Raw genomic sequence first — 18,005 nt, forward strand, 5'->3', positions numbered from 1 at the left:
CTTCGCTAGTACTAATGATGCAAACTCCAAGTATGCCCCACATCCAGCAACCAGCAGCATGCTGACTAATAGAAACTTTCAGTAAAACTTCTGCTAGCTCCTCTAACAAATTTATTAAAACAAATAATGAAACATGCATACACAAAAACGTGCTTCTCGAGAAGTGGAGAGCGACTAATGCAAGACCAGAAAAAGAAAAAATGACTTAACACACAGGTGAAACTTGCTGACCTAGGAAAACTTGCTACCCTAGGAAAACCTAATTTTTAATCATCTGAGTAATACCATTTGACTCAGTGGCACTTCTGGCAGTGAACAGTTAAGCTAGAGTCTGCATCTTTGGCAGGATGGGGAAGCCACTGCAGAATATGTGTGCTATTCATTTTAACACACTCTATAGCTCTGCCAGCTGGATGCTGGAACACAGCCAATCCTTAAGTGATATTCCTCAACTACTTTAAAAAAAAAAATCCCAATTTCAGAATAAAACAAAGACCTAAATCCAAAACAGTATTTTAAGGAAATTAGACTTTTAATCAGTATCAAGTGGCTTTACAAAATATTCCTGTGTTAGTTCCATATTCCCTCTTTTTGCTGTTTTTTATTGTTTTGGAGGACTGGTTGCTTGGTTTTTTTGCATAGGCATATACTGGCAAATGAGTGACTGTCCTGTGTCCAATTGTTCTTTGAGATTGAAATCAAAGCTACAAGGCATTCTCAATTCATACTTAAACACACAGACTAAACCAGGTAATTACAGATACATGTGTTGGGGGACTTTTTTTCTTTTTAATTCATACAATTGTTCCCATCTTTAAAAACACTTAAAAAAAAAAAAAAAAAAAAAAAAAAAAAAAAAAAAAAAGAGGGGAATTACCAACACAGAGAAACAGATGTTTCTGGTAGTTAAATGTCAGGAATTCAGACTCCTTGTCCAAACCAGGCATCACCTGGTTTTGATTCAGTAGTCATTGTTTCCTTAGGTTCATTTGCTCACACTCTATCCAGTGCCAGAGAGGTAAATCCACCTTTAGAAATTAAGATCTACACTATTTGCAAACACCTTGTGTTTAAACAACTTCTTATCTCCACAATGAAAAATAACTGTAAGTAATTTAGACCACTGTACATGAACATGTACACACAGAGACATATTTATGCATACACCAAAATGACCTTTTTTGCATTAGCATTTTGTATTGGCATTTCATCCTGCTAACCAGAATGACAACTAAATGTGATGTGCCTGGATTCTCCTTCTTTTGCTATACTATAATTTCCTGATTATATTATATTTTTATATTTTATGTGTAACTATATTTATTTTATATTCTTTAGTATATATTCCATTTCTATATTACAATATTTATTTCTTTCATAGTAATGAAAGTTTCATTTTAACAGCCTCACACTTGCTTCTATTGTGATCAGTAAACATGGTGTAATTCTACTCCAGTTGTACTTGCACAGTTTCCAAATACTGCCATGCCTGCTGAACTCCTAGCTATTTGTTTCCAACTAAATTGCCAGCCTTGGGTTTGGCCCATATTTCCCTTTATTCCCTCATCTGAAAACAAATGCATGTGTACAAAAATGCTGAAGCCAGACAGCAAATGCCCAGGTGCAGGAATTCCTTCCCTGTGCAGATCTGTTCATGGCATTGAAGTTCATGCTTTAATTGCATTAATTACTATGAGAGTGTCAAACTTATTCAAGTATCTGTTTAGCTAATATAGGCTAGCATCCAAAGAATCTTCACTTTGCTTCCCTTTTTAAGGAGCACATAGAGATCTGACTCCAGATGTGACCAGAGTCACCACAGAGTATTTCAGCATCTTACCACATGATCTGTATTGATGTCAGTTTAATTCTAACAGTATTGGTTCAACTTTCTTATTAAAATAGACAGCAGTTAACTATCAGAATGTACAGAACATGAAAAGTGACACATAGGTGCAAGATTTTAATGAAGTGGTGAAGTACTAAGCTGGCTCCTTACATGACTTCTTAATGTGTCCTACATTGTTTGGTATGTGATTTTGTTCATTGGACATATTATTTCTAATTTAACAGGTCATTACAGCTTTAGTGTAATTGTGGGAATAAAACCACATAAAATACAAGAATTTCAAAATAAATTTTACAGCTCACATTTATGCAGCAACTAATTGCATTTAAAAATTACTACAGTGCAAATTAACATAAACAAGCACAGGCATCACAGGGAGCTTGTACTGAGACAGCAGCTGGATCTGACGTGCAGAACTCCCTGTCCCACACAGCCCTCACCATTGTCACCATTCACTGCTCCTTCCCATGTGCAAGTAGTGAAAAAGAGCAGCAAAGATCAGGCTCGGGCACCACAAGCTTTGGAAACAAATGCTTTCTATTCACAGTGCTGGCTGATAGCCCCAAATTCTACCAAAGAAAAGCCAGCTTTTCTTAGCTTGAGATGCCAGCTAATAGCCTGGGCTGTGCTTCATATGCCTCTGTGATCATGTATTTCCAGCAGATCAGCTATCACAGACAAAGCTTGATCTCACACAGGATTGAGCATTCTCAGGGTACCTTCCTTCCTGGGATGCTCTAGCAGGTACCAGCAAAATGGAGCAGACCTTGCTGAGGTCTGTACACAGCACCTGGGACAACAGATGGCCACAGTGTCATGTTGCTGACGAGATGGCAATCTTCTACAAGGGCATATGACCACAGCTATGGACTTACACTTGATTTAAGACTATCTCCTATCACTGACAAGATCCAGCTAGGAGCCCTATCAAGGCTGAGATGATGCACTACAAATACAGAAAATCAAGCAAGAAAAATAAGACTTTGAAAGAATCTGAAGAAAGGCAGCCATATTAATCAGAAGTCAGACAAACAAGCAGTGAGAAGAGACTGAATGAACTCAGACTCTTAAATATGAGATGGTAGCATAAATGGGGCAGTAGCACCCAAACATCACTGCAGTGAATGTCCACATCCATCTTTACAAGGATGAGCAGAAGTAACAGGATCAAAATTCTGTTAAGAACAGGGACAAATTGCCTAGAGGTGTTGGAGAATCCCTATCATTAAAACACAGGAAAAAGCAGGGAGAATGGTACAGCTAGAGTTGATCATGGCTTGGAAAAGGGAGAAGCCAATCTCTCAAAGCCTGTGCTAGTCTATATATTTTGTCTTTAGGTAGTGACCTACTACACTGCACTTCCAGCTCATGTCTGTAGAGTTCCAGATGCAGCTAAAACTGTGAGAAGGACTGGATTGCAATTTAACTCTGTGTTGATTTGCCTGTGAAACAGTGAGGTTATACAAAAAGCTAGATTCTCAGACTATTTAATTCAATTTAACTTCACTACCTTGAAAATCGATTAATTAAATGAAATTGAGCTAAATTACACCAGATGAGAATCTCACTCCGAATTTATGCCACCGATCATATTTCATCCTCCTCTTTCAACTGACAAGGAGCATCAGTCTCAGGTCAGAGCCTTATCTTAGGTTAAACTCTCAGTTCTCATGCACTTAAGCTTCCATCTTCAAACACTCCATTTGCCCTCATGAAAATTCTTAAAAACAAAAGGTCTCCATTTCTGTGGTCTCCAGTACCAAAACATATACTTGTCAGTAATTTTGCCCATCCTGTTGCTTTCATCTCTGAAATATTCAACCAGAATTGAGCATTTACTTTCCTCTGATACTCCAACTGAGACTCAGTATAGAGCTTTCTTAAATTAAAAAACAAAACAAAACAAAACAAAACAAACCCTCATTCTGTCATCTTCCTGGATTTCCCCAGTTTACCATTAAAGGAAGCATGGCTAGTACAAAGAACCCAGATTTTACCCAGTTCTGCAATGCTCATGACATTCAAAACTCTACCACTGCTAACCACAAGAAAAGGAACATCTAGAAATCAGTGAAACCACAGGAGCATAAATGAGAATTGCATGAGCTGCTGAATAGCAGTGTAAAAATCCAGCAAAGTTGTTTATGACAATTTTATCCAAGACTCATTAGGAAGGGAAATATATTGGTACTTTGAAAATTCCCACACTATATCAAAATGACATTCAAACTTTTAGATGTTTCTAGTAAAGTTACACCTATCACTGAACACTCCAGGCTTGCCCAAGCTGCTGTTTATTGAGTGAAATACATGAACTTTCACACCAGTCAGTGAGAGTAGCTAAATCCTGCAAACAGAAGTGCAGAGCAGCCCACAGAAGAGCTGTGCAAGCTGCCAGGCTTAGCTCAGCAGTCTGGGGCAGTGCCAATGCTCACATCACATCTGGACTGATCCTGTGCAGAACACAGGGCTCTGGTGTCTCTGTACTTACTACCCACCACTGCAGCGGATGATGTGCTACTTTCCAAGAGATGCTCTGCCAAAAAAATTAAACATTAGCTGACATAGGTATTAAACTAAATACCAGCCTATAAACTAGGCTTGCCTGAATCACACCATCTGATGCTCAGAGTCAGGCTTGCTGGCACAGTCCTGGTCTCAGTGGATCGGTCAGCAGAGATTGAACCCAGCTGTCTTTAAAATGTCAGGTGTGATTCTCACATACAACATGAACTGCTGCAATATAAACAAGCCCTAACATTACACATCTCCTAAAAGCAGTGTTGGACCAGTTACACACTTGTTTTATCTGAGCAGATGTCAGCATCTGCTTTAAGTAGAGAGAGCTGAAACATTTGTGTTCCTTCCCGGTCCCCAGCCCCCAGCCTACTAAAAACTGATGGAGAACACTGAGTGTCAGATTTTTCAGTGGCATCTTATACCAAACCAGAAAGACAGATGTTTTGATGATCCCACTCCCCCTTATAATCTGGGCAGTCGGTCTCTTTGCTAAACTGTTCACCCTCACTATTAAAATTGATTTGGAAAGCAGTACATTGCAGCCAAAGCAAGCACAGCAGTCATTACAGTAGGCTGTTCACACATGTTTCCATACTTAGCCAAGCCAACTACTGATGAATGGGTCATCTTTTGTCAAGCAACTGTAAGGAACTGGTAAAGAAATAATTTGTGGCTTAGAAGAGCCATGCTGACAGGTAGGCCTTCTTCTCATCCTTTTGCTTTCCAGCAGCAGTCTGCTCAGTTAGCTGGTCCTCAACCAATTTCAGTAACAGAAAAGCATGAACATGAGATGGTCAGTTGCAATGTCTTATGTGAAAAAACAATGAGAATCCTTAGAAAGTAAATGCACAGACACTGAAGCAGTGGGAGTGGTAGTTAAACCATGTTGAACAACTCTAAGGTAACAGGATCAAGTCAGAGTCAGAAATTCTACCTATGCTATGTAACATGGTCATTCTCAAAATCTGGCAGACCACTTCTTAAAGGTCAAGACACTTTTGAATATTACACCTCCCCTATTAGTCTTCTTACTGTCTTGTGCTCTCTTAATTTTGGAATTTTGATCTGGTCATCTTAATAAGCCCAGCTTCACTTCTTTTCTTGAAGACAATCTTGTACTCAGGGATCCTACTTTTTCAGAGTTAAAGACAAGGCAAAACAGAACACCAATAAAATCAAACAAAACCAGAAGAAAAAAATCCAACTCAACACAGAAATCAGCAACACCAACAAAAATACCAAAAATATAATCTGCTTTTCTTTGTGAGATCTCTGAAAGGTCTTGGATCAGGAGGATGTATTATAATAATCACAAAAATCCTGAGTCTTGGTACTAGTTATCACTTTGAGAACTGGTGCAGACTGCAATAAAAATCATACCACAAAATTCTCACAGCAGAACAGCTTTAAGAAGCCTCAGCTACGTCCAGGCTGCATTTTACTGAATAACAAATGAAAGGAGAAGCCTTGCCAATAGACAGGGAGTGGCCATATCAGTTAAAAATTGTATCTGATACATTACAAATCTGGCATCAAATTCTCATCTCCATTCATAGTTTCAACAGCCAAAAGAAATAATGACACCCATGAGAGAAATACTGTCTGTCAGGAACTGCATGGAGGTTATCCAGCAGCCTGTAGTGAGCTTTCCTGCATGCCTTGGTGCAATGTCCCAGCAAGGATAAGGAATGAGGAGAGATGCTCTGCATTCCCCCTGGACCTGCAACACTTCAGGGGCTGCACTGTAACAGTCTCAGATTTGAAACTGGAAATATTCTAGCTCTAAAAATTTTACTTCAGGGCCTTAAATGCACAAGAATCTGTGTTGCTGTAAGTGTTCACCTGAAAGTTGTAGACAGAGAGGTTTGTGTAGACTTACAACCTAGACAAAAGAGGAGCAATGTCCACAGAGAGATCCAAGAGAGAATTAATACCAAAACAAATGTGGAGTTTTCAGTTCAGACCTGAAAAACACAGTCTCATCTCTGAAGAAACACTTTTCCAACAGTGGCAAACTGATCTCATGTTCCCAAACATGAAGGAAAAGTCCAGTCCATTCTTACAGAAGTCAGCCAAAAAGGAAACCAAACCAGCCTGAGTTAACAGGTAACTGTGAGAAGCATTACCCTAAGTGTTTGTGATTATTAGAAGCCAAAGAGGAAATACTTATAAATAGATGCATCTAACTCAAACAAGTATTGCCATCATCTCCCTTCACAGTTAATCAATCACCTGTAAACACAAACTGTCAAACTTGATTTCTCCATGATGGCTGACTAAAACTGGTGCCTCAAAACAGCCACCCTGATGACCACAGGGGTGAAAGTTGCAGGATCAGGACACTAGACCTCATTTCTAGGTCCAGGAGGCTTGTAACCTCCCTGAGGACACACAGCCCTGAGAACATCTACAACCTTATCAGCCACATTTCATTAGAATGCAATTTAAAGATTTGTTTGCCCAAAGTCCTGTTCCCAAGAAATGAAAAACCTCATAATCAGTTTTTCTGCAGAAGTAAAGATGCTGTTACATGGCTTTTTCCAGAACTTTAACTGCTCAGAAGTTGATCACAGCACACAAACTCTCTGCACATTCTTTTGGATACATATTTGCTGGTGGAAAAATGGGGTGTATGTACTGGAATGTAAGTACTTCCTCTGCCCTACTCATACTAGATCAGATCACTAAACAGATTTGTTGTTTCCTCCAAAGGTATTTACCTTTGGAATTTTGGTTTTAACAGTAAGAGTCTCTTGTATATATACACACACACAAAATGACAGCTCTTTAGTGATACTATGTCAGAAAAATGCCCTTGCTACAAACAGTGCAGGAAAATGTCCTTGAGTATCTTAGATACAAAAGGCCAGTAAATTGAATTTATGTCTCATTTAATCTACAATAGAACAGTTAGTACTGAAAGGGTACATATACTTCCCCTAGTCCCTTTCTTCCTGAGAAACTTTCAGATGCTGAAAATCAATTCCTTTTGTCTCCTTGTTATTCATCTGCTACACATTAAGGAGAAACTCTGGGCATTCAGTGATCCCACAATGGTCTTTCATCTCCAGAGAAGCTGGTATGAATTAAAAACTTACGCTCCCTCAAATTACAGATGCATACTGCAGCATGCCACTGACCTATGTTCTGGTGATTTCTGTGTGTTCCCAGCATGCTGCAGGTAGCTCATCTGCATCTCTCAACTTAAGTGACTCTTCTACAACACTGCCCATGCAAAGTGTTTAGACATGATCATACACAAATGTATGTCTCCATGTAACAGGGACAGCCACCTACTCTTTTCCCCAGCTCCCTGCTGCTTAGAAGTTATTTTAAAAAGTGGGTTTGCTACAGTCAAGATGTTAGTAGACAAAAAGTAAATACTTCATTATGGTAATGCTCTTTCATTTCAGCGGTCTTGAGAAAAGGAGATTATGTACAAATAACATCTAACTGACAAAATTTCCTTGTCATGTCTCTCTTTAAGGTCAGTTTTAATTTATTTTTAACAAGCATAAAATTTAATTGCCATCTAGACTGATGCAGCAGTGGTCAAACACACGCTGCTCTTTCACTCCCATTTTCCATATAGTCATGGTGTCAGATGTGCTGTATCATAACAATTCAAGGTTTCCACTCTCAGGTCTGAAAGTACATCAAGGCTTAACATATTTATTCTTGTTTTACTCTTTGATCTCTCAAGTCTATTTTTTCTCCTACCAAATGCTCTTTGCCACTGCTCAACTCTGAAATATTCGCTGCAACCAAAGCAATACATTCAAAATAAAGAAACACTTGCAAATTTACATTCACATTCTTTCCTACAGGAACCATCATCTTTAGATAATTGATTCTACATCCAACACTTTCCCCAGACAAGTTTTTAGCCACCTTGCTCTACAATCTCTTTCATAAATAATTTCTTTGCTTAAATTGGTTTTCAGTGTCAAATGTTTTCCTCCGTGCATCTTTTTATCTATTCAGTATGGTAGTTTGAAGAGTTTTAAAATGAAGCTACTGAAAAGTCAAATCAGAACATAATACGTAACCCTGAGCAGCAGCTAAAACGTGAGAACAGAGCTCAAGTATTTTGGGCTCAGATTACAACACCGCCAAGAGAATTTGGAACTCGGTGCATGCCTGAAATACACCTCCCAAAACAAAGAGTCAACAGCAAGCCCTGATGCCCGTGTCCCACAGCCTAAAGCCAGCTGAGACACTCCTGTGGCTGTCTGGTGACACAAGGCTGGCCCAGCAAGGCTCTTACCTCACTGGAGTCCTCCTGCTGATTGATGACAGCCAGGGCATCCTCCGCCGCCTGGCGCTTGGCTTCGGCAACCGTGCGCTCCATCTTGGCCCTCTCGGAAGTGATCATGTCGTGCGCCTTGCGCTCGGCCTCCGACACGGCCTTCTGCAGCTCGGCCATGGCCTGCCGCTTCACCTCGTTGACAGCTTCCTCTGCAAAGCAGGACAAGGGCGTCAGCACGTGCCGCCACCGGCACTCTGGCACTGCCTGGGGCCACTGCACTCACAATGACGGTCTCCCTCCCGGCAGGACGCACGGAACCTGCTTCCTCAAGAACCCTCAGGAAGCACTGAGGCGCTTCTCCTCTCCCCCATCACAGGAATCCCTACCACTAGTAATGATTCCTGCTATTTTGATTCTCAGTGCTTCTTTAGGTACAACCATTTCAGATCTCTGATCCATTTTGCTTGCAATCTTTGTGAACACTAAAAAATTAGTTTTGCAGCACAGCAGATATATGCACATACTTGACAATAATTCTCATATTACAGACTTTTTAAATCACTGGTCTAATATCTTTTCTTGGACGTACTGTTTTATGATAAAGAATTAAAATTTGTTTATCAACATTCATTTGACCTCTTGATCTGTCCTTCATGTTTATACTTGAAGACTTGACTTCCTAGTTATTCTGAGCTCTTGAGCACACCCTGTCCAGCAAGACTTTGAAGCACAATTAACACTGAGCAGGGGCACCCTGCTTCATTAAATTCAAACTTTCATGATTCTTGTAAAACAATTATGGTAGTATGAGTCCCTTCTTTGGTATATACTATTGTCATATCTTTTATTCCAGAAAACATGGATTGTCTCAAATTAGTTATTTGGCTTTTGATGAAGGAAGAGTGCAAAAGATTTTACTAATGAACAGGCTTTTAATTGACAACTAAAACAAGTAATTTCTTTCTTTTTTTTTAATTAACTGCTCTAATTAACAAGGAAACCATCCTCCCCCTGAATTAGTTTATCTAATTTTCATCTTTATTCAAAGCAAAATGACAATGATTAATTGAAAATTTAATAAGCGGTAATTATTAACTTGGCAAACCTAGTACCAATTAACACTCTATTAAAACTAATTATGACATGTTTCATTCAAGTGTTTGTACTTAATTGTTTCATGCACTTAAAACCCACCTTAATTAAATGTTCTGTTTAATTAAAGCCACAGATTTCTATTAAAAATGTTTTACTGTAGATTAAAATGCAAGTATTAGAAGGGTGTTATGTGTTTGAGTTTTGGTCCAGACATTTAGCCCATGTATGTGTGTGCATGAACATGAAGACACAACTCTGATGTACAGATACTCAGTCACTCTCCTGAGTTACATCTAATAACTCTGCATGTGTTATTTAAAAAATAGTGTCTACATGAAGTTTCCACTTTCAGTTATTAAGCAAATTATAATAAAGACTTAACTTTAAGCCATGTAGCGACTAAAACTGAATTAAAATCAAAGAAGAGCTCTCTTGAGGAGTATGTGTGCATGTTACATGTGTGCATATCTGCAAGAGATGTTTCAACTGAAGTTTTCAAGGGGGTGGGGAGGGAATTAGAGATAAAACTTATGCCTTATTTTTATGAGGCTGAAAATATGCCCTTATATTACCCTACCATAAATGTTGTTTAGGGAAAAGCCTCAGGAGAGGAAAAAATCATACCCTTCAACCATACAGCCAAGGCTTAATTTACTTTGAATATTCAAGGTGAATTAAAATTCTATCTAAGTGGCAATACAGGACAATAATTTTTGCTTACGATCAAAGCCACAGCTACTCTAATTGTATATGCAAATCAGGCAATTTATATTTAAATTATGCATTCCTATTCTAGTCCCACAGGCACACACAGATCAGCAAAGGGAATTGGTAGGACATTTGCAAGGTGCTTGAATATTTATTACCAACTGTAACCATTCACTGATCACGAGAAAAGAACTATACACAGGCAAACATACAGATGTAATTTTATTACCATTTTCAGAAAAATGAGGCAACTTAAATACAGGCGTTGCATGTCTATGAACTGCAGTTACTGCCAAAGTGGATTTCTTTAAGAAAGCATCTATTCTTGCTGATATTTGCTACTAATAGAAATGATTTTTGTATGACATGATGCACTTTTGTTACATTATGTAAGTTTAGTTTTACAGCTAGGTGTTTGCAGTGGTTAGAAATGCCAGTTTCTTATATAAAACAGAGGCAAAACACTCCAACATTTTTACATGGACTTCTAATTGTAGTTTTTCATCCCAGATAATCTATTTCTTTTCAGTCCAAATACAGAAATTGAAAATTATATCTACTGTATTGCATAAATTGTTTGCAACACTTCTAAGAGCATGAAAACACCTGAAAGTTCTTATAAGGCCATTATGCCTAATACTTTTTGGCTGACTTAAACTATGGATTGGATTTTAATATCTCCATTAACTTTGATGATAGAATTTGTGTTGTGCTATCTAAAGCGTGAAAATAAGTAAGTTAAAATATGTTGGGTCACAATTCATCATCATTATTTCTATATATTACAAACTCATGAACCAGACAAATAACTAGACAAAATTATGTATCACTGATCTTCTTTACAACTTCTCACACTCAATACTACTGATATTTTATAGAAATAGAATGCAAGCTTCATAGTTTAACATACATTTGTGATATGGGTGATGGCAAAGGAGATTTTTATTTGCCTTGACAATGCTGAGCTATGAAGACCAAGAATGATACCAGCACCCTTCCTTTCCCTGTGCTCCCAGAAAAAGGAAGAGCAATTAGATTCTAGTATCAGAAAGTAGAAATCTGGAAGCTTTTAAAAAATCATGTATCTAAGATGTACCTGCACCCTCTGCCTCCTCAGAAATGTGAATCACTCTTGGCACAAATTCACTGTCATTTTAGGAGTGTAACTTAAATCTTCCTTCCCTTTGAGCAGCATTAACAATGAATAAAGCTCCAGGAAGCAAAGAGCTTATGTGGAATAGGCACTACCCAGCATGGTCTGAAGTCCTTGAAGCAGACTTAAAGAGAGGTATTTATTTTTCACACAAAATGATAAATCACCAGCCAGCTCCTGGTCACCTGGCACATTTATCCACAAGATGAGAAAACAAAGATGGTAGGCTGATGTGCAGTCCTGTGCCACCACATTATTTTGGATCATCTCACTCTCAGGCTGACCCTGGCACAGGTGGCTCTTGGCAGTTGGTGACAAAGAGTTATCTCAGAATCAGATCCCAAAATGCATCATCTGTCTCAGGACTACTCTGCACAATATGCAGGACCCTTACTGTCTTTTTTAAGACAAAGGATGGTAATTTCATTCCTCTTCTGTAAGTCCAGAGCTTTCAGCTGGACTGCCATGGAAATTGGCCCTGGCTAAGTGACAGGGATGGCTGGGAGACAGTTTCTACAGGACACAGAAGAAGCTATTGCAGGAGTCCACAGTGGGCCTGCAACCCTCTCTATTTTAATAAAGGGAAGTATGTACTCCCAGAGAGCAAGTCATCCAACCTGTGATCTGACTGATCCTCATTACCTGACTCCCTCCCTCTTGACCACTGAGGAACACCAAGAACTTTTCGTGGACTCTTCATCCCCATATTGATAATTCAATGAGGTGAACCGGGGCATTGATGAATGCTTTCTACTGGTGAATGAAACTGAAGTGGGCTTACATGGCATTAACTCATGAAGTACTGCATAATATATCCTTGCTCCAGCAACACCAAAAGCACATGCCTAACTTAGTATTAGTCAAGAATTACACTGGAGTCTGCCCATCTCCAAAAGCTTAAAGTGAATACCTTCTCCATATGCTTTTCAGTTTGCTTATTAACTGTTTTTATGCAACATTCTTTCAGTGTAATGGATTTAGCAATCCAAACAGAATTTCATACTTGATTCAGCTCTCTGCACATTGGTCTTCACAGACATTTGACACACAAAGAGATCCACACTGAACCAAAAGAAATAATCTGTGAGCAACTTGTAGTTTTCTTGATTGGGAGTTGCTGCCCAACCAGGAAACTATGGAGCATCTCAAATGGCATCAAAGATCTATTCTCACAGAACTGAATTGCACCTTTACTGCCTTCATCATGAAACTGTGGATACCTCCAGTTTCAGACCACCCTCCTCAAAATGTAGGACCATGATTTATGAAAACAGTATGCTTTCTGATGTTTGACTAAACTTAGTAACAGATATATAGGTATGCATCCTGCAGAGTCACACTTCTTTTATTCTCCAATTCACAGGCATGATCACTTGATTTAAACCCACATCAGCCTGAGAATGAGAGACTGGAAATGGCACCAAAGGAAAAGCTTCGTTTCAAATGGACTGATGACATAGATGCTCACAAGATGGTATCACAGGTCCTGTACACTACAATTTGTGAATACAGGCAGTGCGAATGCACATCCAATTTCATAACTCAAGCCAAAAGCTTCAACAAACCTGTATTAATTATGAAGAAACTATTTTCTTTTATTGTATTGAATCCATGAGTTATAAATAACCTGATGCCAAATGAAATCAAATCCCAGATTTTTCAAGAGGGTTCAAAAACTGAAGTTTTTGAAATTCAACAGAATAATGCTTCTCTTACTGAGATTTCCTGGGACAGCATATTTTTTTTTGTATTTTTTTTTCATTTAAAATGCAAACATAAATATGGCAATATGAAAATACTCTTGGGCACTCAGTTACAAAGGCTACACTTTCCTTGGACAAAACCAAGATCATGTACGCTGTTTTACTATTTTTCATGGAAAATGCAATAGTTCTAAAAACATTAACATATTGACAAATGTAGACTTTATATGGTAAGCCCACATTACACACAAAACACAAATTCTTGTCTGATGCAACAAGGTAATAGCATAACATGTTTACATGTATGCTGTGTATCTAGCTTAAAATACACTGCAAAGCATCAAGCATTTACAGGAATTCGATCAGAAAGCATCAATACTGCTGCATATTTGCCATTTAATCATTAACTGCTGCTCAGACAGCTGCTGCAGACTTCATGGTTATACAGGTGTTCAAAAGCAGGGGGGTGTGTTTGGGTGTATAAATAGCTCCTCAACTATCTCCATGGAGTTCAAGAGCTGCCTCCTGGCCCCTCTGAAAACAAGGAAGCTCTGATGTCAGTGTCAAAAGAGCAAAGGTTTAGCTCCAGTACCAGAGTGGGATCCCTGCCAGGAAACTCCTGTGCTCAGACAGAGTTTCAGTGTTAAGAAAACTTTGCACAACCACAAGGTCTGCCCAGGGTGCTTTCCAGGCACAGGCAGATGCTGTCAATGCCCTGCAAACAGCCAGAGCAGCTGCAGAGATGCGAACTTGCTGACTTCATTGCACACTCTGCAGGTTTATGAGCACAGGCTTCACTGGGGGCTGACAGGCACAAAATCTTTTTTAAATTAAGAATGGTTACTTAGCATAGTTGAAGTCTTTTTTTTAACAGGTGTACTTGGGTTTTTTCCTCTCCTTTGGGAATTCTTACCTTAACTAGGTAAGAACCCTGAAGCTTAAATAAAACCACCCACACTAACCTCTTTTCTTTTTTTAATTGCTAACAGACAAACTTTTAATATATCAAGTTTCAGCCTGAAACCATTAAAAGCCCTGAAAATAGGGATCCATATTGGAAGGACTGATATTCCTGTAACTATAGCAGCAGATGCTTCTATTATAAAATTATTTAATGTCCTGATCAGTTCCAGTATAAGATTATTAAACAAAATTTCTTCTTGTTACTAGTAAGCCCTTCCCCCGCCTCCGAATTCCTCCCATCAGTGCATTAACAACTGCACACAGCTGCCAGACAACTAAGCTGGTGTTTTTAAACAGTTCTTACCAGCTTTCTTCCAGATCTCCTCTGGCACGTATCCAGATGCAGGCCTGTGAAGGAATTCCCGATGAGATTCTGCAGGGGGAGGGGGTGAAGAGGGAAAAAGAAAGAGCATCATAAGCAATGCTGGTTTCTTGAGAACAAGGCTTAGAGAAAAGTACCTTTTCTCTTTAATTATAGCTCAGACAAAGAAGCAAGTGAAGCTTTTCTCTCCTCAAAACAAAAAGGATGCCGTGGCTGTAGCTCATGAATGTCACATAGACCAGATCAATGCTTATGACTTGAATGTCTCATCTTAAGCCATGTTAAGATGCTCAACTTATTTTTATTTTACAGTGTTTTGAGTCAACTCTGTATGACAGTATCCACACTTTCAAGGGAGGCTTTGTGAGACAAACTGAGGGAGTGACATGCTTTATCCTTTCTCACTGTATTTATGAAAAGGAAAAAGAAAGAAGCCAACAGTGCAGGTTTGGCACTTCTGCTCTGTGCAAAATAGAGTACTGATGAGTGCAGATAAAAGTCAAGATGTCATTCCAGTGATCAAATAAGTTGTCCACAGAAAAGCAAAGGGGTGTTTCTCTAAGTTCAGAGCTATGCTTTCCTATATCTGAGCCCATGGTGGCAATTGTAGCTGCAAGAGTTTGAAAAACAGAACCTTGAACTTTAGGTTAAGCCCCTAAATAGAAGCTGCCAAACAACCTCACTGAAGCTGAAGCTCGTAATTCACCCACATATTTCAATCACATTTTGACAGCTCTTTCACCTTCTTCTCTTTTTTTTTAAAAGAAGGTTTAACCTTTAGCCTGGGCCTAAGAGTTCTGAAATCAGCAAGATCCCTTCCACAGGGACTTCAAAGACCTAAGATCAGACAACACAAAAAGAAAATTCACTTTGGCCTGAAATTTAGCACACAGATCCTTGGGAGATGAAATTGAAATGGCTCCTTTCAAATACAATTTAAAAACTGATTAATATTATTCAAAGTAATAGAGGACAAAATGAAGAAAACCTAACCAAACACATAAAACTAAGTTCACTGCCATGATTGCTATTACAAGTGTGTGTCAGAATTCAACTGCCTAAATAAAAAAACTTGATTTATTACATTACAGATATGTTTGCATGTTTTTGGAGATGTTGCTAAAAATCAATTACCTGCTTGATGTCTGAGCTTGAAATACAACAAGAGTATACCTACCATTCTCTGAATACTAATTTTGACTAAATGTATTCATTTTTGTATGTTACGAGCTTTTATTCACTATAGAGGTTAAAAGGCAGTATTTTTAAGAAAAAGGTTGAAACATCAGGTTTTGCAAATAATTTCCTACACCACTACAAGCATCCATACAATACTGTTTACATACAGTAGACCACATAAATGCTTTTGAAAGATTAATATAATGCAGGCAGCTAACAAAGGTGGAAATGACGGACTTTTTCAACAGAGAGTAGGGAATCCCAATCCCTGTGCACTGGTTCACAGATGTAGTTTCCAGCATGAGAATCTGCAGACAGTGACTGGGAGTGCATCTTCCCATCTGACAGGCAGCTGAGCAGATTTATCCAGCTCTTCTGTTTGTCAATGAAGAATGGGACAACAATTTAAAATGGATTTTTGTCAGCAGACTTTCACACCTCTCAAGCATAAAATAATAATACTCTGTGTGTGTGTGTAGATTTTATAAAACAGCTATTTATATTGGTTTAATCAACTCAATAGAGGATTTCAGATCTGATACCAAAAATGGGAAAATTCTCAGTATGGCTTGGCTTGCATGATTCTGGAGATGACAAATAGCCTTGCGTACAGTTTTCACCCCTTAAAGGCTTTTAGACTTACAGGCACAGTGCCAGTTCAGTTAGGGGGAGAGAGGCAACAGCAGAAAATAGTGTTTGACAGTTCAAGAAAAATAAAGGTAAAAAACCACTCTTGTTTGTTCTTCATGGAATACCTGCAGGAAAAGATGCAACCAGACTCCAAATGTGGCAAAACAAGGGGTTTGTTGCATTCATGTCTTTACTTTGTATTGAGTTTTCCTGTCTGCTGTTTAAGGTACCATCCAGTGTAAGGGGAGCATAACCTTGATTTAAGTCTATGGCTCTTAGTTTAGGGGGAACCAAAAAAAAAAGAAAAGAAATAAAAAGAACAGAGAGATGTGGAACTGATTTTTTGGTACACATGACTTTCCAAAAATGGAATTCAATGACATAAATGACCAGATTTCCAGCTAATTGTTAAAATTTCCAAAACATAAACATCAATCAAGCTCTTATTCCAACCACAAATTATTTACATGAGGAATGAGATCCTCTGCAAGAAGACTTAAATCAAGAGCTTATGAGAGACTTTCCCAGAGTTTGGAATGGTGCACAAAAAAGACAAGAAGCACTTATGAAGATAATAAAAAACATATTTTCCTAGCCAGAAAAATTTTAGTAACATGGCTATTGTTTAGTCAGCAGTGATGAGCCCGTGAAAACAATCTTCTTTCTAAGGCTAAACTGCAGGAAATCAGAGGATATAAATCTTACATATTAAGTGGTTTTAAGGTAAGGAGTCCTTCAGCTTAAGAATCATAAAAATTGTTCATTAAAACAGAAGCAAGATAAACATAATTGAGTGAAGCCCCCGAAATACTGAATGTAAAAACAACTGTAAAAAGGCATAATGAGGACAACACATGATATTAAATAACTAACTGCAGCACCTAGAAGTCAAAGTAAATGCTGCCTGGAAGGAAATGGATTGAAATCAGACAACATTAAGAAAAATCCTAAGTGACAAGTCAGATCATTCAGAAAAGGACATTGGAAAAGACTTTACATGTCAGACATAATAACAAAGGTTTGTTAATGGTGAAAATGCAACAATATCATTATGGAGAACAACAGTATGTACACTACTGAATTTACTTGAAATTCATGACAAAGCATGAAAGCATTTGTTGGTAATTAGTCCAGTTCCTACTGAACCAAAGGGAAAAGATGAACAAGGAAAATAAAAAGTACATATATATCTGAGTATAATCTGTACTTGTCTCTAAATGCTTAAATGAGGTAAAAACAAATGACACTTTTGATATTAAAAAGGGAATTGAAATGTTGTATTTTTATGTGAAATAAATTTGTGAAATAGTAAGAAAGTTGTTGGAGTAGGACAGAAGAATACACATGAAGAAAACACAAAACTTTGCATTGTTTTCAGTTCTCACATTCAAATTAAATTTTTGGAGGCTTTAAGACAAAGAGAAAAGGTGCTGAAAGAGAGTAATGTGCAGGAACATGGAAAGTTGTAAAAGCAGCCATAAATATGGATCTGCAAAGTGAAACTGAGATGAAAGGCTAGGACCAAGTAAATTATATGAACTCTCATGTGATAATTAGGCTCAAACCCAAGAAAACCAAATAGAAAGACTAAGAAGGAAAAGAAATGTTCAATAATCTCAAAAAGTCTAATTCAT

At 38.2% G+C, this 18,005-nt stretch overlaps 1 protein-coding gene across 7 annotated transcripts in view; it reads right to left on the minus strand.

Moving 5' to 3' along the window:
• RUNX1T1 (RUNX1 partner transcriptional co-repressor 1) overlaps positions 1–18,005 on the minus strand; it is a 113,619-nt gene that overhangs the window by 4,285 nt on the left and 91,329 nt on the right. For all 7 annotated transcript variants that reach the window (XM_079301356.1, XM_079301354.1, XM_079301359.1 and 4 more), the window contains 2 exons: positions 14,545–14,613; positions 8,637–8,827 (listed from right to left, as the gene is read on the minus strand). In XM_079301356.1, the coding sequence (XP_079157482.1) occupies positions 8,637–8,827; positions 14,545–14,613 (260 nt within the window). The remainder of the gene's footprint in view (positions 1–8,636; positions 8,828–14,544; positions 14,614–18,005) is intronic.

This window comes from Erithacus rubecula (genome assembly GCF_903797595.1).
Source record: "Erithacus rubecula genome assembly, chromosome: 3".
Taxonomy (NCBI): domain Eukaryota; kingdom Metazoa; phylum Chordata; class Aves; order Passeriformes; family Muscicapidae; genus Erithacus; species Erithacus rubecula.